The 25946-nt window shown below is 41.1% G+C and overlaps 1 protein-coding gene across 8 annotated transcripts in view; it reads left to right on the plus strand.

The window, feature by feature from the left end:
• The window catches only part of SHTN1 (shootin 1), a 136831-nt gene that overhangs the window by 21672 nt on the left and 89213 nt on the right, over positions 1 to 25946 (plus strand). For 5 of the 8 annotated variants that reach the window (XR_004972101.1, XR_004972102.1, XR_004972103.1 and 2 more), the window contains exons 3-9: positions 2110 to 2170; positions 9055 to 9149; positions 13996 to 14164; positions 16315 to 16412; positions 18675 to 18756; positions 21527 to 21621; positions 24446 to 24592. Coding sequence is in view for 5 of the 8 variants with exons in the window: in XM_036335857.1 (XP_036191750.1) it covers positions 2110 to 2170; positions 9055 to 9149; positions 13996 to 14164; positions 16315 to 16412; positions 18675 to 18756; positions 21527 to 21621; positions 24446 to 24592 (747 nt within the window). In the remaining 3 variants the exon portion in view is untranslated. The remainder of the gene's footprint in view (positions 1 to 2109; positions 2171 to 9054; positions 9150 to 13995; positions 14165 to 16314; positions 16413 to 18674; positions 18757 to 21526; positions 21622 to 24445; positions 24593 to 25946) is intronic. The other 3 variants (XM_036335854.1, XM_036335855.1, XM_036335856.1) reach the window with 1 other exon arrangement.

Here is a 25946-nt window from a genome sequence, read left to right on the forward strand (position 1 = left end):
TATTAGTTATTGTTAATCTCTCACTGTGCCTAATTTATTAATTAAACGTTATCATAGGTATCTGTGTATAGGAAAAAACATAGTACATATAGGGTTCGCTAATATCCGCAGTTTGAGGCATCTACTGGGGGGTCTTGGTATGTATCCCCCATGGATAAGGGGGGACTACTGTATGCCTTCTCCTTTAAGATAAGGATGTAGTAAACAGCTTTGCTAATTTAGCACTCTGTACTTGTTTTGTGTACTCTAGTCAGAGTGGATTTACCCAGTGGTTTTTTTTAAGTTTGTGTTCTTGAGAGACTAAAGAGGAAAACTGAATTGTTTGCTTCTCAACTTTATTTTTATTTTAAAAATATTTTAAAAGCACCGAAAAGTGCATGGAATAACACAACAGATATGCAAATGCAGAATTAAATTATTTTTTTGAAATTAAATAATAAAGAATGCTGCAGATAAAATTTTTGAATATTGCCTCTGTTGTCCAACCGGAGTCTCCTTCCCCTCCCTATCTTTTCATAAATTTTGTCTGCATATTCTTCTATTTTGTATTTTTATATTTTATATATGCCATATATCATGAAATATATATATACATACATATAGTGTAAAAATATCAAGTGTTTGTGTGTTAAGATATCGTTTGGTATATATTCCACAATTCCTTTTACTCAACATTATGGCTTTTGATGTTTACCTATGTTGATACACAGAGCTCCAGGTCATTCATCTTCACTGCGTATTTCACAGTATGGTATGTGAGTATACCATGACTTATTGTTATTATAAATTCTCGGCATGTTTGGATATGTCGTCTTGTACACATTACTAGAGACTCCATTAATAGAATCCTGGAGTAGAACTGCTGAGTCATACATAGGGTGTGTGCATTTTCAATTTTTTTTTTTTTTCCAAAGTAGTTATGCCTGTTGACACTTCCACTAGCAGTATGTGAGTTTCCAGCTCCTGGTGTTAGACTTTTTCAGTTTTTTGCCAGTCTATTAGATGAGAATAGCTCACGATTTTAATTTGGGTTTTTCACAGTATCAGTGGCATCATTATTTTTTTTGCCATAGAAATTTGGAATATCTAAAGGCATGAAATCCCAATATATTTATCTGGCATAGTAGGATTAAAATATAATATAAACTTGTGTTTTATTCAAATGGTCCTCTTATTAAAGTAATCCACAAGATTAAAATTTTAATTATCACTCTAATAGCTAAACTCACTTTTTAAAGTTTTAGACATTTTGGATAAAAATCTTTCTAAAAGATTTTGTGAAATTCAGGGTAAAGTGAAGTTAGTCCTCATAATGACTATTAGGCTTTTTAAAAACTTCATTAATACCTTCAGGGCCTGTTCAAGTACTAACTAGTTGTTTCTGTACCAGATACCCTGAAAGGTCCTCATGCTTTAGTAGTTTTTGGGGTGTGTGTTTTGTTTTGTTTTTTTTCCTTTTATGGTCTTACCTCCCAAAGACTTTTTGACGAGTCCTCCTACCTTTTAAAAAGAAAAATTCGTTTATGTCAATGACACATGCTCATTGCGGGATATTTTATCTTCTTTCCTTTTACATGCTGCCTTCTGTTTAGAACTCTGAGGACACAAGGGTGGGTTTTTTCTCGAGTGAGAAGAGGCACAGGGCACGTGGCAGCGGTTTATCTTCATGGGGTGGTCACTTCACGTAGTGGTCACTTCCCGTTGTGCCCCGCTGTTCTGGATATTTGAAACCATCCAGTTTCCGGGAACCTGACCTGTGGGTGAATGGGGTGTCCCCTGGATTTGCAAAATACCTACTTAAGAAGAGGTACAGCTATTCTCTTCAAGAATGAATATATTTCCGCTTAAGGATGTTAAATTGATCGGTTCCGCAGGTGATCAGGAGCAGTAGGTGAGTCATTGTCTTAGAAGGTCCGAGAAAATAGGCCAGATACCATGGTCCAAACACCAGGCTGGTTGAGCAGTACAAATACTGTGCGACCACTCATGCTTTCTTAAAGGTTTTTAATTTTTGTTTTCTTTTCACAAAATTGCTGTTGTTTATAAGTTTGCTCTTGTATTTCCAGACTTATGATCCAGATTCACTCTTGTCATCTTTTCTCATTTCAGTGTGACAAAATCAGGCAAGAACGAGATGAAGCTGTTAGAAAACTGGAGGAATTTGAGAAAAGTACGTAAGCATTTCAGTGGAGTTGTTACAACACATGGGGCTGTGTTTGGGGATTACGTGGGTAGACCTGTCCCCTATGTTTAGTAACTGATGCCTTGGGCATCCACGAAAGCAAGAACTGTCATCCCATTTGCCCCATTGTTGCCCTGGCATTACTGTGAAATTTAAAGAAATGGAATGAATATTAATATTTATTGAGTGTGTTATCATAAAAGACAGTCTGTACTTATTATAAAAAATTTTACTGCGTGCACAGAACAGTTAAAGGAGAACAAAAATTCCTTGTCATCTAGACTTTTTGAGAAAAAAGTTAGCATTTTGCAGTCTTCCTTCCCTGGTCTTTTATCTGGGTAATACGTGTCTCTATCAAAAATATAGTCATACTTTGCATTTAGCTTTGCAGCTTGCTTGCTTCGGTCAACAATATATCACGGTCATCTCTGCACATCAGTAGAAACGTATTGTTAGTTTTAATTGTTGCCCATAGTATTCTGTTATATGATAGTACCATAATTTATTTAAATGTTTCTTCCGTGGTAGATGGATTATATCTGGTTTTTAGTTGTTATAAATAATGCCGTGACAAGTATTCTTATATATACATCTTTACATGATTAGTTCCTTAGGGTATAAAGAAGCAATTCTAGATTCACAGAACGTACGCATTTTTAAGAGCTTGAATGTTAGAAATAGGCCACTCCCCAAGGAAGGTTCTATTCCCATGGAAGTTGTAATACTTTTTCTAAGTGTTCGCTATGTTCATTTTTATGTGATATAAATGTGTTACTGCTTTATCCCCTAAGATAAAACGTATCTGAGGACACTCAGAAGGATCACAAGGAAATATGTCATGGGAACGGGGCCAGACCTTAGCAGGGAACATGACCCCAGGTCACCCCTGGAAGCAGGGCCTTTCTCCACTGTTCCGCAGATGCTGTACCCGTCAGGCCCTTCGCTTATATCACCGTGTTCACTTGGTGACTTACATAACAAAACACTGTATTCTCGTTGAAGGTAAAACGGCTAGAAAGTGCGGCGTTGCAATTACATTTCAATAGCCAGTTTATTTCAAGTGTCTGCTGGAACAAAGAAAACCAAGTGGTCGATGTTACCTGTCTTTGGAGGCCAGTGTGGTGTGGCAGAAATAACTCCTGTGTGTGAATGTATGGATTACAATTGCGTGGGATTTTCTCTCCCCTCCTCTCATGCAGGAGTAACGAGACGCCCTTCACTTGGGCTGATACCCCGTCACATCTGGATTATGCCATTGACCTTGTGACCAATTAAGGTGCTGCATTAATTATGGACCGTGGATTGGCGTACTGTGTGCAATGGAAAGTTCTAGGGCAGTGGTTCTCAACCTGCGGGTCGTGACCCCTTTGTGAGCTAAACACCTCACAGGGGTGTTTCCCAGACCCCTTTCACAGGGGTCGCCTAAGACCATTGGGAAACACGTATATAATTACATATTGTTTTTGTGATGAATCACTCTGCTTTAATTATGTTCAATTTGTAACAATGAAAATACATCCTGCATATCAGATATTTACATGACGACTCATGACAGTAGCAAAATGACAATTATGAAGTAGCAACGAAAATAATTTTATGTTTGGGGGTCACCACAACATGAGGAACTGTATTAAAGGGTCGCGGCATTAGGAAGGTTGAGAACCACTGTTCTAGTGGGACTTTCTTAGTGGGGACCAAGAAAGCTTTAAATGTTTTTTTAGAAAATTGAGTCTGAAGTTCATTACTTAAAAAAAAAAAAAAAAAAGATCTTTTTATTGAGTTTTACAGAGAGAGGAAAGGAGAGGGGAAACATCGATCGGCTGCCTCCTGCGCACCCCCACCAGGGATGGAGCCTGCAACCCAGGCATGTGCCCTGACCAGGAATCAAACGGGCAACCTCTTAGTGCATGGGTTGATGCTCAATCACTGAGCCACAATGGCCAGGCTGAATGTTGTTTTTTTTAAAACTGTGTCTGTGGTTCATGACTTTTGAACACGGGCTGGAATTTTAGATTTGGAAGGCCGTGAGGCAGTTATCGCCAGTGAAAAGCACCATTCGATGTGAATCCGTGTAGCCCTGAGCGGTATTAGTACAGTTGGGGTGAGTGACCCTGTTCCCTAGGCTGTTCAGGACGAAATGAGATAATCCACGTGCAAAGGGCTCAGCACAGTGCCTGGCTCTCTAGTCAGTGCTCCAGGCGTGTTAGTTGCTGCTACCCCCGTCTCACTGACTGCACCCTCCGGCGCTTGGCTGCCCTTCAGAACTGAGCTCACGTCATTTGCCTTCCGTGAGTTAGTTTCTGGACACGTCTGGTCTCCCCATTTGCACGGCTCTCGGGGAAAGGGTCTTCCGGGGCTGAGTGGAAACTGGCCACCCTGCAGTGTTTACCTACCAGGCCTAGTTCTTGAAGAAGAGGAAGAGCAGCTGACTGAGGCTCAGAAAAAGCTTTGTTAGGCCGGGGATGGGGAGAGGGGGAAGCTCTACTCTCCCTGCCTTAGTCTGCTTTTCCCAGCTGGTTTTGGCCATACAGGGATGGGCAAAAGTAGGTTTACAGTCGTTCGTTTGGAAAATGACATGCAGGTCATGATCATTACAACAGCTTTATTAACTCAAAAGAATGTTCTTCGCTACTATAATCCTACTTTTGCCCACCCCGCATTTCCATGCCATTCTTGGCCCCTCCACCAGCTCTTCCTGTGCATTTTTCCTGTATTACTACACGAAAATACCACTACATAGCAAAGCCGTGTTTCCTAGAAAGACAGGCTCCTGTGAAAGTAGAAGGAAAGACAGCCCTTTCGTGAACTCAGGCCACAACCCTAGACTCTTTGCCCAGGTGTAGGGCACACCAGTGTTCCCATACCTGGTGGTTTCCATGGCTGTTTTCTTACTACAATGAAAACCTTCCCACGTAATTCGATGTTGCAGAAGGACTTCCGGTGCGTTCACCGCCCACACCTCACAGACATCCTGGCATCTGAATACTGTTGAGAGGTGGCTGATGGAGAGGTTTTAGCTCAGGAAGCAACCCCCTCAGTGGTGTCACCTTTAAATATGACAAATTAGAAGGGAACATAGAAAATTGGAGTCACCTAGAAATAGGTTTGGTTGGGTTTTAGCCATTGGACCTCTGTCATTTGGGATTCGTTACTTCACTTCTGTGGGCCTCAGCACTCTCAGATATAAAATCGCTGGGACAATACCTCCCTCCCAGGGTGGTCATGAGGATTTATGAGAGAACCTACGTGAAGGGTTTAGCACAAGGCTGGATACAGAGTTGGTTCAATAAATGGTGATGGTGGTTGTTTCCTAAGCAGTTCTCCATGGCAGAGAACATTTTTGTAAAAGCGTGTTCACAAGTGAACTTAGGCTTGACATATTTTCCCAGTCCTACAAACATGCACAAACATGTTAACCTGCCTTGAATATAGCAGTGCGCTAAGTGCAAGAGAGTCAGACAGGAGCGAAACAAAAATCTCTGCTCTAATGTTCAGTTGGTAAAAGACAAACACAAATTTTTTTTAAAAAAACCCAGGTTCCCTACACTGTGATGTATTCTGTAATGCCAAGTGTGTGCAGGCGTGTTTGGGGGTCATGGAAGAGGAGAAACAAACTTTGCTAATTCAACTCAACTCGATAGAAGCAATAATTGATGTATTTTTAGGTCACACTTCTGAGTTCTCCGAGTCATTAGAAAAACTTTTATTGTGGAAAATGTCAAGCTTATACAAAAGTGAGGAAATAGTATAACGAACCACCATGTACCCAACATCTTACCAACTCATGGCCAATCTTCTTTCTTCTGTGTATCCACTCACCCACGCTCATTGACCTCAGATTATTTTGAAACGAAGTCCGGTCATCATATCTTTTATCTGTAAATATTTCAGTAAGCATTTCCAAAATACTAGGATTTTTAAAACATAGCTGCAGTGATAGGGTCATCCTTTTTGTTCTTTTTAAACCTTCATGTCATTCAAATTATAGGTGGTGTAGGGGCAGTGGTCATGGATTGTGGATATTGTGAGACAAGCCTGGATTTAGGACCATAGGCAAATCATTAAATGAACAATTAGAGAGTTTTAAAACGTTTATCCTCTGAAAGGTGCAAATAAATTTGTATGTTAAAAAAAGTTTTTGTGTCATGTGACGTGACTTGTGGTTTTGTTAGTAGGGTCCTACTTCTTAAAGGGATAAATGCTCTTTGAAGTATTTCCTCCCTTTGAATCTAGGAAATTGCTAAGAGGGGTTCTCTGATACCAGTTTAGCACTGGGATATTATTTTAGACTAAAAATTAAAGCACGATTTTTAATTTGTGCTGTTCCCTCTTAAAGGAAGAAGTAAAAACCCTACATGCATGATGGAGTATTCCATAGCAGAACTGGAGAAAATGTGGGCTAGCGCTACCTCGCTAAGTTTATCAAGTTAAATTATAGGGAAGCTTTTTACAAAATGTTTAGAAAATGCGTGTTGTTATTTCTTTTTGCTAGGCCTAAACCTTATGACTGTGGAATAATTTTTCTTACTCTTCCCAGGAGCAAGAATGTTATTGAATAAAAAGCCAAATTCCTATGAAACATGCAGAGTGTTTATGTTTTTGTTATGATAGTGGAAATACCAGATTGTGGCAGAAGATGTCAAGTAGTTAAGGGCTAAAAATTCAAAGTAATATTTGATGTTGTAAAAAAAATTGTATAGGTTTCTTTTCTCTTTCCTCTACATTTTTTGAAGAACCTACCTTGTAAATATAGTGATAAAGTGCCAGGAATATTAGGATTTTAAGGAAATAATAGAGCCCATTATTTAAACTACAATATAAAAGGCAATTATATTGATGAAGAGCTACATGGGCTTTGTGTGTGTGAATAAACTTGGTCTGTGTTCAGCTTCTATTTGTTCTTCTGGCATAAACACATATTGTGTGTGATTCCAGTTTAATGGGGACCCGTTTGTATGCCAAGCAGCTGCTTTTTAGGACCTATTGCGTGATTTCATAGCTCTCTGAAAATTGGTTCTATTCAGAACAAGAGATAGAAGAGGAGGAGGGGGTGGTGTGGAGGGGGGAGAGGGGGGGAGCTTCAACACACAATCATTTCTTTTCAATTGGAGCCAGAAAGGTTGATGACAACATGACCATTGTGTTATAATGATAAGACCACTAAGGCATCTGTACCTCTCATCAAGGCTTTCACACAACAGCAGATACAATTTAATTCACTGCTCTGTCAGCAGTGCTGATACCATTATGCCGTCTGTCTCCACAGTTATAATCACTGTCGCCGGAGAAATGCAGTTGAAATGATCTTGAGCAGTCAAAGAAACTCTCAATTAAGGCTGCCACTTCCAATGTGTCAGATTGTGTCTTATGCACTCGGTACAATTTTCACTTCCAATCCTGTTTATTTACAATGTCTACCAGTAATTACGCTTAACATGTCATTTAGTGAGGGGGGCCCCGCCATGCCGATTGCTGGGTGCTGCTGTACCATGGAGTGGGAGTTTCTCGAAGTCAATGCCATCAGCAGCTTTTAGGCCCTGATGGGATGCAGTAGTAATGTTGATAATGCAAGTATCGTGCTCATCAAGTCATAATTAGATGCCACTCAAATGTGCCACTTGTAATAACAGTGTTGATTCATGTTTTTCTCGCTGACTGCAACTACTAATTAGTTAAGTGGTTTTTGGTTGGCCTGCATTTGCCGCAGATTATTATTACCCTGGAAAAAAATGTCAAGGTTAGAGATGTTTCTGGCCATTTAGTGCTGCTTTATGAATTTGAATATTAACATAATAAGAACTTTGGACAGACTTCGGGAGTAATACATTTTTTTTTAATTCGGAGAGAAATTTTTTTCCTCCCTGAGTTTAATCATAATTACAGGTTAATGAAGCTTAAATGAAGCAAAAGTAATCTCTCTTTGTGTTACGTGAGCCCGGTGCTTTTCGCCTAACTTTGTTGGGTTTCACGTTTGGGTATCCTTCATTTTTCTTTTGTTAAGCCAAACAAACGCCAGTAAGTTTACATGTCTATGTAGTTAAGTAAGTTTGAGGTGCTGAACGTTTTCTTTTAACTAGAAATATGGGTGAAAGGAATTGGCATTTTTCTTACTTGTTCTTCAAAGTATAATTCAAGTTCTAGGTTACTTTGTACCTTTAAATCTCAAAGTATATAAACCAGCTACCAAAAAATATCTGAAAAGGAGTATTTTTCAAGCAGTGGTAAAATAACAAGTGAAATTTATTTTTCCTAATCTTTCTGACCATCTGGGATGCAACGCATTAGCATCTGTTTTCATCATTATATAGTACAAAAATCTTGTTGCTATCTACTTCTCTGCCCTGGAGTTTATGAAATAATAGTGAATCCCACTGGGTCACTAATAAAGACTATAGTAACACTCACTTTAGCTAAGCTGCCACATGATTATTACAGGTATGGGATCAACTCCAGATGTAAGTTTTAAAAATTTCTCTTTAGCTAATTTTCCTTATTAGGCCCCACTGTATATCCTGCTAAGAAAAAGAAGTCATGTTTGTCACTATTTATGCATGAAAGGATCTTTTGCTTAAATTAGCGGTTACATAGACAGCTCCAGAGAAAATAGACGCTTAAAAAATGACCCTAAATAGTTTTCTTAAAATGTGTTTAATAGCATTCAAAGTTCTTTGTTGTGTTCTATTTTTTCTTTCTGCATTCAAATATCAGCTCCGATGTAACCGGGGCAGCATCTTAAAACTTTTCCTCGCCATCCCTAAAGGTCTGGCCAGCGAAAGAATTGAAGTATTCTTAATCATGGGACAAGATGCGTGGGCTTCTGGAATAGCTGACTAATCTCTGAATGCTGAGACTTTTTTCCCCCTCATTCCTAGTTTCTCACATGGTTATAGAGGAAGTTAATTTCATGCAGAACCATCTGGAAATAGAGAAGACTTGTCGAGAAAGTGCTGAAGCCTTGGCAACAAAGGTGAGACTTCTAATGAAAGAATTGTGACCTGAGCCTGTACGTTTCTGCTTGCTTTTCTACACAGCGGGTTCTGTCTTTTTTTTTTTTTTTTTTTTGCTTTTTTAGTTTTTTAGTCTGTCATCTCCACTGTTGAGGAAAGTGCTATAGGGTCTCAGAATCCTGAAATATGATTATGTAAATATCTGTCTTCATTACCTTCCTCTCCCCCTCTTCCCCAATCACCTTCCTCTAAAGCAGCGGTTCTCAACCTGTGGGTCACGACCCCTTTGGTGGTCGAACGACCCTTTCACAGGGGTCGCCTAAGACCATCCTGCATATCAGATATTTACATGACGATTCATAACAGTAGCAACATGACAGTTATGAAGTAGCAACGAAAATAATTTTATGGTTGGGTCACAACATGAGGAACTGTATTTGAAGGGCCAGAAGGTTGAGAACCACTGCTCTAAAGTATTTCTTTGAATGTGACTGAAATTCTACAAACCTATGTCTCTATCTAATTTGTATGCATTAACAGTATGCTTGCTAGAGGTATTTGCTGAGGTTCTTATTGTACAAGGGGCGTGTGTGTGTGTGTGTGTGTGTGTGTGTGTGTGTGTGTGTGTATTTCAGCATTTGTGCTTTTTGCCTATGAAAAGTAGCCCCGGGGTAATTTGTTGAACTGGACTTTCCGAATGTCTATGCATTTGCTTAAAATGCTCACCAAATTTCAAACTAAGCCGGTGTGACATAAAAGAGCAGTGAGTGTTTCGTGTTGGAACCAGATGAAAAAGTCAGCCTCCCGCCTTGCATTTCAGGTGATTATTTGTGAAAGCAAAGCGAGGGCATGCGGAAGGTGACCCCCAGTGCTCTGCTGATTGCTTCTAGCTGATGAATTTACCAAGTGTGTAATTTTCTATATTCTGCCTCATCAGAAGTACATTATTATTAAAGAATGTTTTCATCTCTGTCTTATGTGTTTTGGGTTGCGTAAAAGGCATCTGAACCATTTCATCAGAAAATGGACTACAGCAATTTTCACCCAAATTTCATTAGTAATGCCGGCTGCGATTCTTCCCTTTTCCCCCATCACCTTCCTCTAAAGTATGCCTTTTCCTGTGGCTGAAATTGTACAGATCTGTGTATCCATGTGTCTATCTAACGTGTATGCATTAACAGTATGCTTGCTAGAGGTATTTGCTTAATTGTTTGCATAATGACACTACATTAGAATTCATAAGATATGCAGTCAGAACCTAACTAAGAATATAAATAGGTGTATGTAGCTTCTCTGCTGTTATTTGTCTGAAGAACACACAGCATTATAGGCCATCAATTTGCCAGTAAAGACAGCGATAACATGGGTGCTCATGTCATCTCCGCTCTCCTGCCCATCACTGGGGTGCACTGGTCCATAATACTGTGTGGACTCTCTCTCCATTTTCTTTATTTCTTCTTTTGAAACAAGCAGGGGAAATACATTGGGAGCATACTAGACGCTCTAAGGATGGTCTCTGTATTTTCTCTTGTTATTAACAAGTGTTCCTTCTCAATAGAACACCCAAAGGGAGAACAGCGACTACCTCTCAGGACTGGCAGAGTTTATGGAAATGAGTGGTTTGGGAGGCAGGAGGCACAGGTGTTATTCCTGGTTATGTCATTTTAGGCATATGCGACTCTGGGCAGATTAATTGTGTTTCCCATACTGCTGTCTCGTCTTAAATGACAGGATGGACTAGAGTGAGTACTGGAATGAGAATGGGGTAGACTATTCTTTTTTTCACTATGCACTTGATCCATATAATAATTTTAAAAAATACTTTATCTCCTCCCCCCTGCCTTTTTAATTTGACAGGTGACTTTGAACAAGAGAATTCACCTCTGTGAGCTACAGTTATCTTGTCCTAAGTGTCAGGATAGAACAGGGTTGACTTCTTGAAGAGTACCCCAGACACACTGACTCTAGGGATGTGGCTCAGGCATGGTGGTTTTGGTTGCCTGGTTTGATAGAGCCATTAAACTCTTTTTTCACCTTTTAAAATGTTTTTATTGATTTTTAGAGAGAGGAGGGGAGAGGAATAGAGAGCTAGAAACATTGATGAGAGAGAAACATCACTGATTGGCTGCCTCCTGCCTGCCCCCTACTGGGGATTGATCCTGCAGCCTGGGCATGTGCCCTGACCGGGAATTGAACTGGTGACCTCTTGGTTCATGGGTCAGGGCTCAACCACTGAACCACTCTGGCTGGGCCATTAAACACTTTTAAGGGCAGAACTTTTATCAGGCTGTTAAATAGTATTGTGATGGTGGCCTGGGAAGTAATGTATTGAGGCCAATTGGCAAAACTTAGTATTTCTTTTTTTTTTCCATGACAATCCCGCAGGAGGAAAAAATGTATAAATACCTTGGTTGAAGAAAACTAGCTGATAAAAGGTTTCCAAAGAAAAATTAGCACTAGCTATACCTCTCTTATTACTAGTAGCTAACACTTGCTGAATTTTTACTATGTCAGTCACTGCATTAAATACTTTCTTTATATGTAACATCTCATATTTAATCTTCCTATTATGAGATAGAGTCTGTTTTTATCCTTAGTTTGCTGATGAGAAAACTGACACTGAACTTAGGTTATTCTGGAAGCAGAGGCGATTTGATTGTAGAGCTGGTTCTTCTCTCTGCTGTGCTGATTTTATAGAAATGCATGGTAAAGCGTTGCCTTGCTCTACATCCATGATTCTCAGAATTGATGTGCATTGGAGCCGCCTGGGAAGCTCTGTGCTGGGCCACACCAGAGAGTTTGGTCTGGTGAGGTCCTGTGCATTGGGACTTTTAAAAAGCTCTGTAGAGATTCTGGTGTGCAGAGTTTGGGACCATTTGTTTAAATGTTAGGATGCAGAATTACAAATTAAGTTTTGAGAGTCTCCCCCCCCCCCCCAGTTTTCCCTTCAATTGTTATTTTTTTCTAACATTCAGAAAAAAAAAAAAATGCTTTGCTTGAGAATTGACCAGGACCTTTGAGCCTCTAGAGTTAGGTATGCTGTAGGGTTCATGGTTCAAAGACTACCCCCACCCCAAACAGTGTTGACTTGAATTTTCCATTTTCAGGAAGAGGGGTTGGGAAATCACGGGCCTCCTGATCCTCTGGTGTCATCTGGGGAGCTGGAAGCCGGCGCCGTGGGCTGGGGATGGGGAGTAAAGGCTGTGTCTGAGTCCCTGAGTAGATCTCTCCAGCTTCCCCGGAAGAATCCATGGAGGCATTCCAAGCCGTTTCTAGGAGATTCTTCCTGACTCCCCAGAGAGGCAGCACCTCTTGTGCTCTAGAGCAGCTACTTGAGATATATTTAGATTTAATATTATTGGGGAGGAACTAGCTCTCCCAGTTGGAATGGGCTGGGCTTTCCTGGGAGATTCCCCGAGGGATTCAAATTATGATCATAAATGAAGGGCCAAAGCCAGACAAGTAGCGGACCCAACATCTTATTCTGGTGTAAGGGACACAGTAGGGAAGGGCAGGATGCTTTTCAATCAATAATGCTTCTGTTTGTATTTCTTTTCTGTGTCATTTCTTAATTCAGAACACGTCTTAATGATTAATAGCCCTTACTAAAGGAAATACGTTTGCATTTCTGTCTTACATTTTAACTAGAAAACTCAATCTTATCAATACTTTCATGTACTCAAGTAAGAGAGGACTTTATTTTTTAGTCTTAGGAAGAGAAAACATCAGCAACACCATGTTTTCCTCCTGTGGACTTGGGACCACGGCTGCTCTTTGTGTGTGCATTGTACTAACATTTGATATGCACACAAACACATGAGCTAAAGAAGGTAATGATAGTTGAGTAACACTAAAAAACAACTCATTTCTACATGAATGAATAACAGATACCTCAATGAATTAGGATTCCTTTTCTCTGCTATGAATTCGAACTCTTTTTATAGAGATAATGGGAACCTATCTTGAACTTTCTTTTCTTGTGTATCATTAGAACTCTGTACAGATAGAAACACATCTTGAACTGGCTTACTTAAGCAAGAGAAGAAAAGAGCAGGGATTTGTTACAGAGGGATTGGAGAACCCCATCCATTCTGTGTGCCAGACACAGTACAGGAAGGGGTGGGAGCCACGTGGGAAACCCTATCTCCACGGCTGTTCTCTGCCTCTCTCTACACGTCAGCTCCATTTTTGGCTTTGCTACATACAGACCGCCTTCCTCTCTTCCTCGATCCAGTAGTGGCATGTGGTCACGAATAGCTTCTGTCCATCCGGACCTATGGAAAGAAGCTCCTCTCTCTGATCCAGCCTCCAGATTTCTAGAGAAGGGGTCCAGCTGCCCCAGGTTGGGTCCTGTGCCTAATCCCTGGTCTGAGTAGCTATGGCCAAAGAGATAGGATGTGTTTTGGGGACTGAGGCTGTTCCCATGGGAGTCACGTGGACCAGGGAAGAGGAGTGGCAGTACCAGAACAGGGGAATCCTGGGCAAACAGACCTTTAAGAAGTGTTCACAGCACAGCAACAAAGAAAACATTTGCTTGAAATGAAGGGCCTTAACACAATCAAACTGATTTTGGGCTTCATCTGTGCTGGTGTTGATCTTAATTCCTCCTATATTTCTTATCAGTGACAATTAACATTCTCACATGCTGCTGGCTGTAACCCAGGCATCAGTTCTTACTTAAAGTAATAACTTTAATGTTAAAAGTGTAAATAAAAGCCTTCTTTCATGAATCTTCTAGTTGTTATTTCCTGCTGTGAATGTTGATGAGTATGTAAGACAGAAGTGCCCTTCACTTGTCTGTTGTTTAGAAACCCAAGATACTCATTTGACTGCTGTTAAAATCACTGTTTTTACATTTTGCCTTAGCTAAATAAAGAAAACAAGACATTGAAAAGAATCAGCATGTTATACATGGCCAAGCTGGGACCAGATGTAATAACCGAAGAGATCAACATTGATGATGAAGAACCAGCTACGGATCCAGAGGCTACCGCTGAGCCCTGTGTCTCAGTGCAGTGCCAGAAGCAGATCAAAGGTGGGGCCCGTGGCTTAATTATTGAGCTTGTTTTCGATAACCTTTCCCACCCCGGGTTGCACATTGGAATCACACGAGAACTTTAAGAAATACTGATGCCTGGGTTTTACCCTGAGAAAATTCCGATTTCAGTGTCCTCACGTGGAGCGTGGTTGAAAGTCAAGATAGGCTCTCACCTTTGTGTTTCATGAGTTGCTTTCTTGTTTGGGACTAGGCCCTTTTGAAAGCACTGTCTTGACAAACAGCCCAGTTAGTCTATAAACTTCTTAAGAGTGTGGACTATATGTTAAGATATTTTTGGTGAAATTATAATGCAGTGAAAGAGTGAATAAAAATATCTGTAGTCAGCAGCTCCTGGTTGTGGTTCCCTGTTGGAATCTTCGGGGAAGATTCCTCCCCAAATTGCTTAGTCTCTGCCCTCAAAGAACGTGTCATGGGATTCAGGCAAGGAGCTGTACGCCATACGCAGTATGAAGAAACTGTGTTGACTAGCAAGAAGTGCTGTTAGGCAAGGTCACATGATACATCTATTAAATACACATGTATTTTATTCATAGATACGTTGTGTACGTGAAAGACGTCGAAAAGCAGATTTTGGTTCAATAACTAGTGGGGTACTTGCGGTTAGTGCACACCTCAGAAGCAATACTTTTAGCTTGGTAGGCAACACTTCAGATGGAAGTTTAAGGAGAAAGTACAGTCAGCCCTCCATATTAGTGGGTTCCGCATCCATGGATTCAACCAACGGCAGATAGAAAATATTTAGGGGGCGGAAATCTTATGTTGTTGCTGACAGGTACAGTGTAGTTTGACCTAAGGTGGTTGCATCTGTACTGACTATGTACAGAGCTTTTTTCTTAAACAATACAGGATAAGGACTATTTATATAGCATTTACATTGTATGAGATATTATATCTAGAGATTATTTAAAGTGTACCGGAGGACGTGCTTAGGGTGTGTGCAAATACTACGCCGTTTTATGTAGAGGAGTTGAGCGTTCGCGGATTTTGCTATCTGAAGGGGTCCTGGAGCCAGTTTTGTGGCCACCCAGGGATGACTGTCTAGAGAAAGTCATCTTTAACTGACTCTCCACTCCCTTAACCTGGGACAAAATAATATTTATGTTGGTGAGGAGAGAGAGAGAGGAAGGCTAAAGGATGTTCTTTTGCCCACAATCCTCCCTTCTGTTGGGTCTTGAACAGTGTGGTCTCTCGTTCTTCCTTCGGGAGTGGCCAACCAGTAGAGAGAGCGATTTTGAAATAAGTCTCTGAGAACTCCTTCAAGCTGGGTTCATGCAGAAAGTTTGATTTAACTTATATATAACCACATAATGGGTTTCTTACTGTCCTGGCAGGAGGGTAAGAAATTAAGAGTAGTTCAAAACTCAGTGGCAAAACCAGAAGCCTGGGTATAAATTTGGGGACCCTGTGCTAATCCGTGTACATGTCTTTTTAACATTTGAGTGGCGGAAGTAACTTTAAGCTTTTGCACTTACAGTCACTAATATTTTCATTCCAGTAACACAGTTTTCATTAAATCCCAGTACTAGCAAATATGAAATAAATTAAGAAACAAAACACCCACAACTCTGGAGAGAAAATTACTAGAATTAACCCTTTTTCAAATAGGTTATATTTTGAGTCAGTTCAAATAATGTTTAAGGCTATAAATTGGCAGAAAATCAGGATTTTTCTTCAAATCAAAATCTCCAAATTATTAACTGCCCAGTTGTTTATATTGTATTGTGACAAGAGTCCATGGCCGTTATAAAATAAAAAAGGAGTTACTGCAATGCCTTAATTTATTTTGCTGAAAGCTTAAGCAATTTTGCTTCTGAAATGCCAGATCGTTTTCTTGAATGTGGGTTTGCTGGAATGCAAAGAAAACATGATCTGGTACATTTAACACAGTGAGTTTGCCTGATATAAAGTTATTCATAACCATGGCTGTGTTGGGGGGCTTGAAAGCGAGATTTCCCTCATCCTTTGCTTCTTCATTTTCCTTTTAATTGTTAAACGACCTTGACCATGCACTGCCCATGGGCTGGCATTTTCAATTCTTCGGACAAGATTGATTTCCTCTTTTAAAAATACGTTTATTTGTCTACATGTCCCCTCCTTTTTTTTTTTTTTTTCCTTTAAAAATGCAGAACTCCGGGATCAAATTGTGTCGGTTCAGGAGGAAAAGAAGATCCTAGCCATCGAACTAGAAAATCTCAAGAGCAAACTTGCGGAAGTAATTGAAGAAGTATGTATCTTGGGCCTGAAAGGTCAGACCTTTGGTGTTTTCGAGGTGTTTGGGGACTAGCCATGTTAAAAATTGCCACTGGAAGCCAATGTCTGACATGTGAACCAAGTACTAGTTCTGATCTGCTCCCCACATACCAGAGGGTGTAGAGAGTAAGACCATGAGCATTCATATACCCACTACCTAGCTCCATAAATAAAACATGAAAGTAGCATTAAGTGTTCTCTGTTGCCCCTCAGACTTCACTACAGGAGGCAGATTTGTGAGAGTGGTGTCTTGAGTTTAAGTCAGACACTCTATCACCGCGGGTGAAGAAGTGTGCCGCTTCTCCAGTGAAGGGCTGGCTCCATTGGGAAAGGCTGTCCCCATGTACCTCCAACACAGGCCCATATGCTAGGTCAGCGGTTCTCAACCTGTGGGTCGCGACCCCTTTGGGGGTCGAACGACCCTTTCACAGGGGTCGCCTAAGACCATTGGAAAACACATATATAATTACATATTGTTTTTGTGATGAATCACTATGCTTTCATTATATTCAATTTGTCACAATGAAAATACATCCTGCATATCAGATATTTACATGACGATTCATAACAGTAGCAAAATGACAGTTATGAAGTAGCAACGAAAATAATGTTATGGCTGGGGGTCACCACCACATGAGGAACTGTATTAAAGGGTCGCGGCATTAGGAAGGTTGAGAACCACTGTGCTAGGTGGTAGAACGGTTCAAGTAGGTGTTTGGAGAAACTTCTTCTTTTTCCTGGTCAATCGTCTTCAAGAGCAGGAGTACACAATTGCCTTTCTTTGCACGAGGCTTCAAAGATCTGCCTTTGCAATCTCGACCTGACGTCTGTCAATGGTTCTCAGATCCTGTAGCCCAGAGCTTCCCAATCGATGTGCTGTAGCCCCTTGGTATCCCTCCGAGGGCTGACAAGGGGGCCAGGGTATTGATCCCCTTCAGCGAGCAGCCTCCTCCAATTACCTCAGTGCCCAGACACATTCTATCGCTTTCTTAAGGGCCATCATGGGAAAGAGGCGGGGAAGCAGTGCCCACCAACCGGGTGCTTTCATGGATTGTGGCAACACATCCGAATGAATGGGGAGAAGGATGATGGCATTTTGGAAATAGCATTCCTGGTGGCCGTGTTATACCAGTTACTAGTTGAAACCAAAATAAAAAATACAGCTTACGCTCAAAGAAATCAGTTCAGAGACTCTCCGAAGTACTGTGGGATGCGGAGGCCCTTCGGGACCGTGGTCTTGGTTTGTTTCGTGAGTGTAACCATGGGAGAGAGACAGGAAACGCATTCTGATGCACGCCATTCCTCAGTTATGATCATCGGGGATTCTCTCCCTGCCGCTGAGAGGTGGGGTGGGAAGCCAGTTCACAAGTTGGTTTTGTTAGGACCGTTTCAGACACTTGAAAAATATTAAAAGCGAAATAATGAACATCTGTGTGCCTACAATCTAGCTTAAAGCATGAAAGTGGTGTTGCAACCGTGGTGTCTGTCTCCTCAATTGCATTTCCCCAAACTGCCACTCTTCTGAACTTTGGTTGTATCTTGGCAATGCACGCACTGACATTTGTACTACAATCCATGGCACTTGGAGTATTTTAAAGCTATATTCACACCCCTGCATTTTCAGTTCCACAAAATGGAATTTGAGATTTATCCGCTTTGATACATGTAGCTTTACATTTTTGTTTTTAACTGTCTATGATATTCTCTTCTCCTATTGATAGATGCCAACAGTTATTTCAGAAGTTTTGGGGGACAATTATCATATGTATTCTATTTAAGCCAACAGTCATCCAAGTTGAAAATACCTTTTATTTCAAAAATTCATGGATGTTTTACTTAAGCCAAATAGCATCAAAATTTAAAATAAATACCAAAATTGAGTATTGGCTCTCTAAATGATTCATGTATTTGCCAAGTGCTCTCCAGTTGGATGTTTGCATTAAAACTATGAACCATTCACACTGGCCACTTAGAGCGCTACCATGTTTGGGGCCCAATGCCAAGGCCAGTTGGAATATGTAAATACGTTCTCTGCCAGTTGTCCATCCCAGCTGAAGTAGTGACCTGCGAGGCGCTACGAAGAGCTGTAATACACGCCTATGCAGTGAGGCCAATCACTGCTTTACAGTGTCAGTTTCCTGTTGAAAGTTGAACAGCAACTTGAGTATCACGCATCGCCGTATGTCCTGTCTTACCGCTGTGGGTGCTTTCTCCCCTCTAAATCTCATGTTTCTAGGTAAATAAAGTGAAGCAAGAAAAAGATGCTTTAAATTCAGAAGTCCTTGAGCAGCGAAAAGTCTTAGAAAAATGCAATAGAGGTATGTGTTTCCACTCTTTGTTTCTCAGTACATGTGTAATTTATTTTGTGTACATAGATTTCGGGTTGTCTTATACCTGTGCCTAAAGGTTCTTGCAGCAAGAATCTTCTCCTGTATTGTGTTCTCCTAACTCATAGCAAGGAGTCTCTCTCAATTCGATTCTACCCCCCCCCCCCCCCCCCCCCCCCCCCGCTTTTGAGTCTTGGGACATTTACAAGTGCTTTTACTTAAGAAACACAAGGCCCGCTCATTTTGAAACGCAAAACCCAAGAGAGCGGACTTACTATGGTTTTGTCCTCTTTTTATCCCCTTCTTTCCGAGTTCAGAAGCTACAACACTAAAAGCAAATCTTTCAGACCCAGGGTCGCCCCTGTTCATGGGAGTTCTCCATCTTTGCATTATTCACGACCTGAGGTTTTTGAATAAAGAACCTTGTGGTTAAGTGTGTGGGAGATGCACTCCATTGTGACATTGCCTCAGCTCTTTCTGCCTTTCAGAAGATAGAAATAGTGTAGAAGACTTTCTAATCTGGATGCACCGTGCCAGAAAGAGGGTTCCACAATGGTTAGCATGGGATCTTGCCTTCAGAGACAACCTCTCCCCCCCCCCCCCCCATTCCAGGGAGAGACAGAGAGTTTATATAATAAACGCATGACTAGAACCAAACAGTGCTTTCAGAATCCAGGGAAGAAGGACCAGGTGAAATTCACTTCTTATTACAGTGTTCTGGACGCAGAAAAGCGTGTCAATTATTCTGTCCCAGGCTTCAAATAGTTGTAGTAGAATCTTCTTTGTTCTCCTCATGAAATGTCTCTTTTAAATAGGTTTGAAAATAACCCAGAGGCCTGTCATTCACATCCCAAACCACCTCTTATATTGCTTTCCTTGAGTAAGACTATTAGTCTTTCCCCTGGGTAGGCAGTAGATTCACCGAGTAAGGAGTTTGAAATTCTATGTCATTACACAGCAAACCAGTCCTTAGTCAGTTAGGACTGAGTGCCCCGGCGGAACATTGTTTGAAAGCAGCCATTAGGGGAGCCTTTGAAAAGATTGTGTGGATCGGCCTGGGCTCAGGATCAAAAGAGCTTCACCACAAGCAGGTGGAGAGACCGGAGCGATATCTGTCTAGGTCGTGCAATGGCTTCGTCACCACCACCCCCCCCCTCCCTCCCTCCCCCCACTCCCCCTTCTTGTCTCTATCATCATTTCACAGAATAGAGCACAAAAGGTCAGAAAGTGTCATCGCTTTGCTCTTCTTTCACACGATTTTCCCTTGGAAGATGTCTGTCTTATCGTGACTTTAAAGCCATGCTCTCCTCTGGGCCTGAATGGCCATCAGACTCTCTCTCTTTTGTTTGTGTACTGGGAGAACACTTTAACATAACTTAGGTCTATTTTTCTTTTTATTTAGCTTGTGTACTTTTCTTTGGGTGGAAAGTTATAGATTCATACAGAAAAAAAGGAGCGGGGGGGGGGGGGGGGGAATTTTAGTCTTTCCAGTGCAGAGAAAAGCACTGTTAACACATTAGTGTATATTCTTCCCATCTGAAAAAGCCTGTATATCCATTAAATTGTTCAATATGTTTATAACATCTGTGGAAGACAAGATACCAGCAGAGGAAGTTTCTATTTACCCATTAGTACCTTAGGAACCCCCAAACAGCCTTCTCTACTCAATCTCCTCCCTTGGATTTTTATCATTTCTTTTACTTACAGTTTTGCCCAATACGTATGTGTCCCCAGACAGCATATTGTTTAATTTTTCGTGTTTGGGACTTTATAAAAATGGCATATTTTCGCCCCTGTACCTTTGTGTTTTGAGGTTCGTCCATGGTGAGGGGCTCTGCTGTGGTGGTTATTTTCATGGGTGTATCATATTTCATTCCAAGCCTACACCAGGATTCATTTATCCAATATCCTATTGGTAGATATTGGAGGGTTTTTTTTTCCCCCTGTATTTTACTATTCCAAGTCATGCTGTTATGACAATTCTTATGCATGTCCCCTGGTGCACATGTCTAAGAGTTTTAGCAAGATATATGACAAATGTAAAATTTTATCTTTATTTCACCACCTAAGGCCAAATTACTTTTTAAGTAGATCTATAGGTTTACACTCCCGTTAGCCATGTATTTGCTCCCTATCATCTCCACACTCAATGTGTACTTTTCATTTTTGCCATTTGCCTCTTTGGTGAGTCTAAAAAGGTATCTGTGTTTTTACTTTGCGTTTCACCGGTTACTAATGAAGATGAGTATTTTCCACGTGTTTAGGGGCCTTTTATATGTGTCCTCGTCTGTGAGATGCCTTGTGGATGTGTTTAGAACGTGGCTTTTAGAAAACAAAAATGAACTCTTTAATATGTCACGAATGTCTTTCTAGCCAATAAACATGCCTCTGCAATATAATTTTGATGGCAGAATAATATTTCCTGTACATATCAGACTTCACTGATCCTTCCATGCTAGGCCATCTAGATTATTTTACTTTTTTCAGCAGCAATTAAGAGAGCAGCCCTCCCACTAAATCTCCATATATGTTCTCTCTTAGGAGAATAAATACATTCCTAAAAGTGGAATTATTGAGTCAAAGAGTATGAATCATTTTAGATTTTGAATCACATTGCCCTCCAAAAGGCTTTATCATTTTATATTCCAACCAGCAGTGGTTGAGCGTGCTGTAGAAAGAATCTTTTAAGCACTGTTTTTCACCCATATTCCTGATCATCTGGGTGGCATATTGTCTGTTCCCCTTTCCTTGTCTTCTTAAGTGTCCATGCTAGCAGTAGAAGAGTATGAGGAAATGCAGGTGAACTTGGAACTGGAGAAGGACCTTCGGAAAAAAGCAGAGTCGTTTGCACAAGAGGTGAGTATCTTGTAGAGACCTCGTTTTTATTTCTTAAAGAACTTTGCAGATGACACATCAGAATCATTTCTTTAGGTTGAGTAAGAACTTACAACTCTGAATGAAGGATCAGCTGATTTAGGGAGGCAGCCACGGAATCGTCTCAGGTTCACTGAACTTGGTATCTGAAGATCTGGGTTCAGATTTTGGCATGTCAGTCAGTTACCAGTTGCATGACCTTAGAACAGCCCCTTACTAGTAGCCTCTTGGGGCTTCACTTTCACCACAGATAACCAAGCGAATTATCTGATGATACCCGGATAACCAAGTAGGTTTTAAATGGCATGCTTTTTCAAAGGTATTTTATAAACTCTAAAATGCTACATAGAGGGCCCTGGCTGGTTTGGCTTAGTGGATAGAGTGTCGGCCTGTGGATCAGAGGTTCCCAGGTTCGATTCCAGTCAAGGGCACTTAACCTTGGTTGCAGGCTCCTCCCCAGCCCAGGCCCTGGTCAGGGCTCCTGCAGGAGGCAACCAATCGATGTGTTTCTCTCACATTGATGTTTCTCTCTCTCTTCCACTCTCCCTAAAAATCAATGGAAAAATATCCTCAGGTGAGGATTAAGCAAAAAAATAAAATAAAATGCTACATAGAGGGAAGACATTATATTTAGGGACACTTGTAACTTGTGATGGAAGGTCCGGCTTGAGGACTTGTGTAGGTTTCAGATAGCCTTACGCATCTCGGTTACCTCTCCGTAGACCATCTCAAGTAGCAGTACCATGGCCGCTCTCCAGCGCTCTCACTGTGTGAGTTGATGCCTCTCCTTGCTGTGGAACGTTGCCATGTTGTACATCCATTGTCTCAGCCTTTCACCAGAGCAATGATGTCCCTCTCATGTTAGAGATGAGCTTTGAGCTTCTCGTGTTCGGCTTACCTTTGTTGCCAGGCAGCTCTTTGGTGTCCTGTGGCTCTGGGACTGGTTTCCAGGGAAATGATGAGGTACCAGTTGGCTGAACCCTAACAACTCAGGATGGAGAGCTGATCTGCATGAGAGCCCCGTCATGGAGAAACCTTTTTGAATCTGTGTACGTACTGTAGGTTGAAGGAAAGTCGCCAAGGAAATGTAAAACACTCTTAGGTGTAAGTGTCTGTAGCGGAGAAAGAAGACAGAGCATGGGGTTATGCCGATGACATTTGAAAATCGGATTATGTGCTTGAATGTTAGCTGGGCTAGCAATGAACTCTATGCAGGGTTTAGCCCAACATGATTTGATTTGAAATATTATGATTCATCTTATTCAGAGAGTTTAATGAAAGGTGAGTAAATAATGTTCTCTTATTACTTGGAAGAAAGCGAAAAGAATTGTAGTGTGTCAGAGCCCTTTGGAAAAAGCTGCAGCAATAGAAATAATGGAGCTAAATAAACAGTCGAGGAGGAGGGAGTGTAGAGGTAGCATGAAGATGCCTCCATTGCGACACTGAAAATGTTGGCTGATTTTGACCCGAATGCCAGGGTCTTACTTTGAGAGACATTTTCAGTTTTCCATCTGTTGTTTGTAGAGTGATTTTCGAAAACAAAGCAGCTCAAAGAAAACATGAAGGCCATGCAGCAGCAGAGAGGATAGATGAGAGAAGCAAGATTCCACGAAGGATATGAAAACGAGTGGTGTGCCATGCCAGAGGGAGGAGACAGATGTTCGAGGAGGGACATGAAGAGCGGAGGCACTTACGTCCCCCTAGCATAAATCCTCGCAGTGGTGCGGGTGATTTCGCAGCATCTAGATCTGACCTGCACAATAGTGAGAAGAGAACTGTTTTCTAAGATAAAGCTAGATTAGAACCAGTATATCTTCCCTTTTTAATGGTTTACAAATTCTCAGGTTTTTAAGAGATAACTGCTGCTAAAAGATTACATGACTTAGTTTAATGAGATGTACTGCTGTCTTGCATTTTGTGCTTCGTGCAGTCAGCAAACATGAAACCAGACACTGCCGACAGTGGGAATATAATGGTGAAGAAGGCAAATAGGATCTCTGCCCTTTTGAGCCTACTGTCTAGAGACTTAGAAGTGAAATTTTAAAGTTCATTTACTTTATATATTTAATGACAAAAGGAATAGATACATATGCGCCTTGTAAAAAATACAAACAATTCTCGAATGTGTAAAGGGAAAAATGTAAGTTCTTCCCCACTCCTACTCTTACTTGTCCATTTAAAAAAACAAAAACATGCCCTAGCTGGTTTGGCTCAGTGGATAGAGCGTTGGCCTGCGGACTGAGGGTCCTGGGTTCGGTTCTGGTCAGGGGCACAAGTCTGGGTTGCAGGCTCCATCCCCAGTAGGGGGCGTGCAGGAGGCAGCTGATTAATGATTCTCTCATCATTGTAGTTTCTATCCCTCCCTCTCTGAAATCCATAAAAATATATTAAAAAAATGATAAATAAAAAACAAAAATGTGACTATCCATTTTGGATACAGCAATTCCAAGTCAAGATGGTGATGCATCAGGGATTTGAGCCTCCCTAGTCTAGAAGAAGCAGCTAACAGCCTCTGTTCCAGTAATACTAATACTACTGTTAGTATTAATGGATTTTAAAGCCATAATACAGTATTAAAAATGGACATGTAGGGCTCAGTTATTGTAGTTGGTTGGTTGGGGCAAAGGTTCTGAAGATTATATAAAAGTTATGAATGAAATCATGGCAACCTTTACTTCTAAAACCATTAGACTGTGTAGCATTCAGAAAATTTTGATAAAAACTCCATCACTTTCCTTTTGCTCAAGTTTCTGTTGAGATATGTGAGATTGACTGGTGTATGCATGTTCGTAATTAACTTCTGCAGATGTTCATTGAACAAAACAAGCTAAAGAGACAAAGCCACCTGCTGCTACAGAGCTCTGCTCCCGACCAACAGCTTTTGAAAGCGTTGGATGAAAACGCAAAACTCACCCAGCTCCTTGAGGGAGAGAGGATTCAGCACCAACAGAAGGTACAGATTTTCTTCTGGAGTCTTAACACACACACACACACACACACACAAGAGTTGGTCTGGTTACTTAGAGTTCCACATTTTGCCTTCCTAAGTTACCCAGTCTGTCTTTTTTATCTTTTAGAAAAACAACAACTACCAAATGAATTTAATTGAGTGGCCAGCAAAAATGTATAGTGCATTATTGTAGACTTTACATTGTCCCAAAGGACAGAAGAAGGGAGGGAAAGAGATACAACTTGAGAAGAGCTTGGATAACGCATCTAACGCACCCTTTGATTGCGTTTTGGGGAGACCGTGTGCACCTGGAGAGTATTAGTCTCTGAGGGCCTGTGGGCGGGTGAATAGGTTTTATTCAAACAGGGAGGAAAAGCCCTTTTGGTAGTAATTGTTTGCTTGGAGAAAATATCTGATTTTGTAAACTTGCACAAATGTGTATGTTTAAAGACTTCCTAAGTGGTTATTTCCGTTTGAGTAGAGCCGGTCCAGCTTGCACCGCCTACCTGGGTGTGCTGGGCAGAAAGGTTAGTCAGCATGGCCGGTGAGCTGGTGGAGGACGGGGAGAGGCCAGGAGATAGAACAATGTCTTTCAAGTGAAAGAAACTGCTTCAGAAAAATTATGTCAATATTTAGACTGCTTACAGTGTACCTAGTTTGTGAAGGGAAGGATGTTAGCTGCTACTCATGATCATTCGTCAAAGTCTCTTTAAGGAACAATATTGACATTTATCCTTGAAATTTTCTGAAGATTTTAAAAGTTTGGACATGAGGTAGAGTTGATTCCCGCCCCCCTCCCCTCCCGACCTCCCTACCCCCCTCCACCCCCTTCCCCCCATAAGAGGTGCTGGGCCCTAGCTGGTTTGGCTCAGTGGCTCTGCGGACTAAAGGGTCCCATGTTCTATTTTGGCCAAGGGCACATGCCTGCGCTGTGGGCTTGTTCCCCACTAGGGGCCATGTAGGAGGCAGCCGATCAGTGATTCTCTCTCATCATTGATGTTTCTCTCTCTCTCTCCCCCTCTCCCTTCCTCTCTGAAATCAATAAAAATATTAAAAAATAGGAGATGCTTGTATATGCATAGAGGATGGGAGGGAAATAATCTTTTTTAGTCTCCATATGCAGGATGAGCATTTTAAATAGAGAATAAAAGAATGCTATTTTTATTTAGCTTATCCTAGAATTTTTTTGGCTCTGGAAAAGTCCTGCTGCTTGCAGTTAACTCATTCAGTAAATAGTGCATATCTAGAATCGATTGAATTGAACTGAGGTGTGGGACTAAATTGTTATATATGTACCTTGTTGGGGTGAGGGGAGAAGTGCTGAAGATCAGATAAAAGTTATGAATGAAATGATAGC

This window comes from Myotis myotis, unplaced genomic scaffold, assembly GCF_014108235.1.
Source record: "Myotis myotis isolate mMyoMyo1 unplaced genomic scaffold, mMyoMyo1.p scaffold_m19_p_15, whole genome shotgun sequence".
NCBI lineage: Eukaryota > Metazoa > Chordata > Mammalia > Chiroptera > Vespertilionidae > Myotis > Myotis myotis.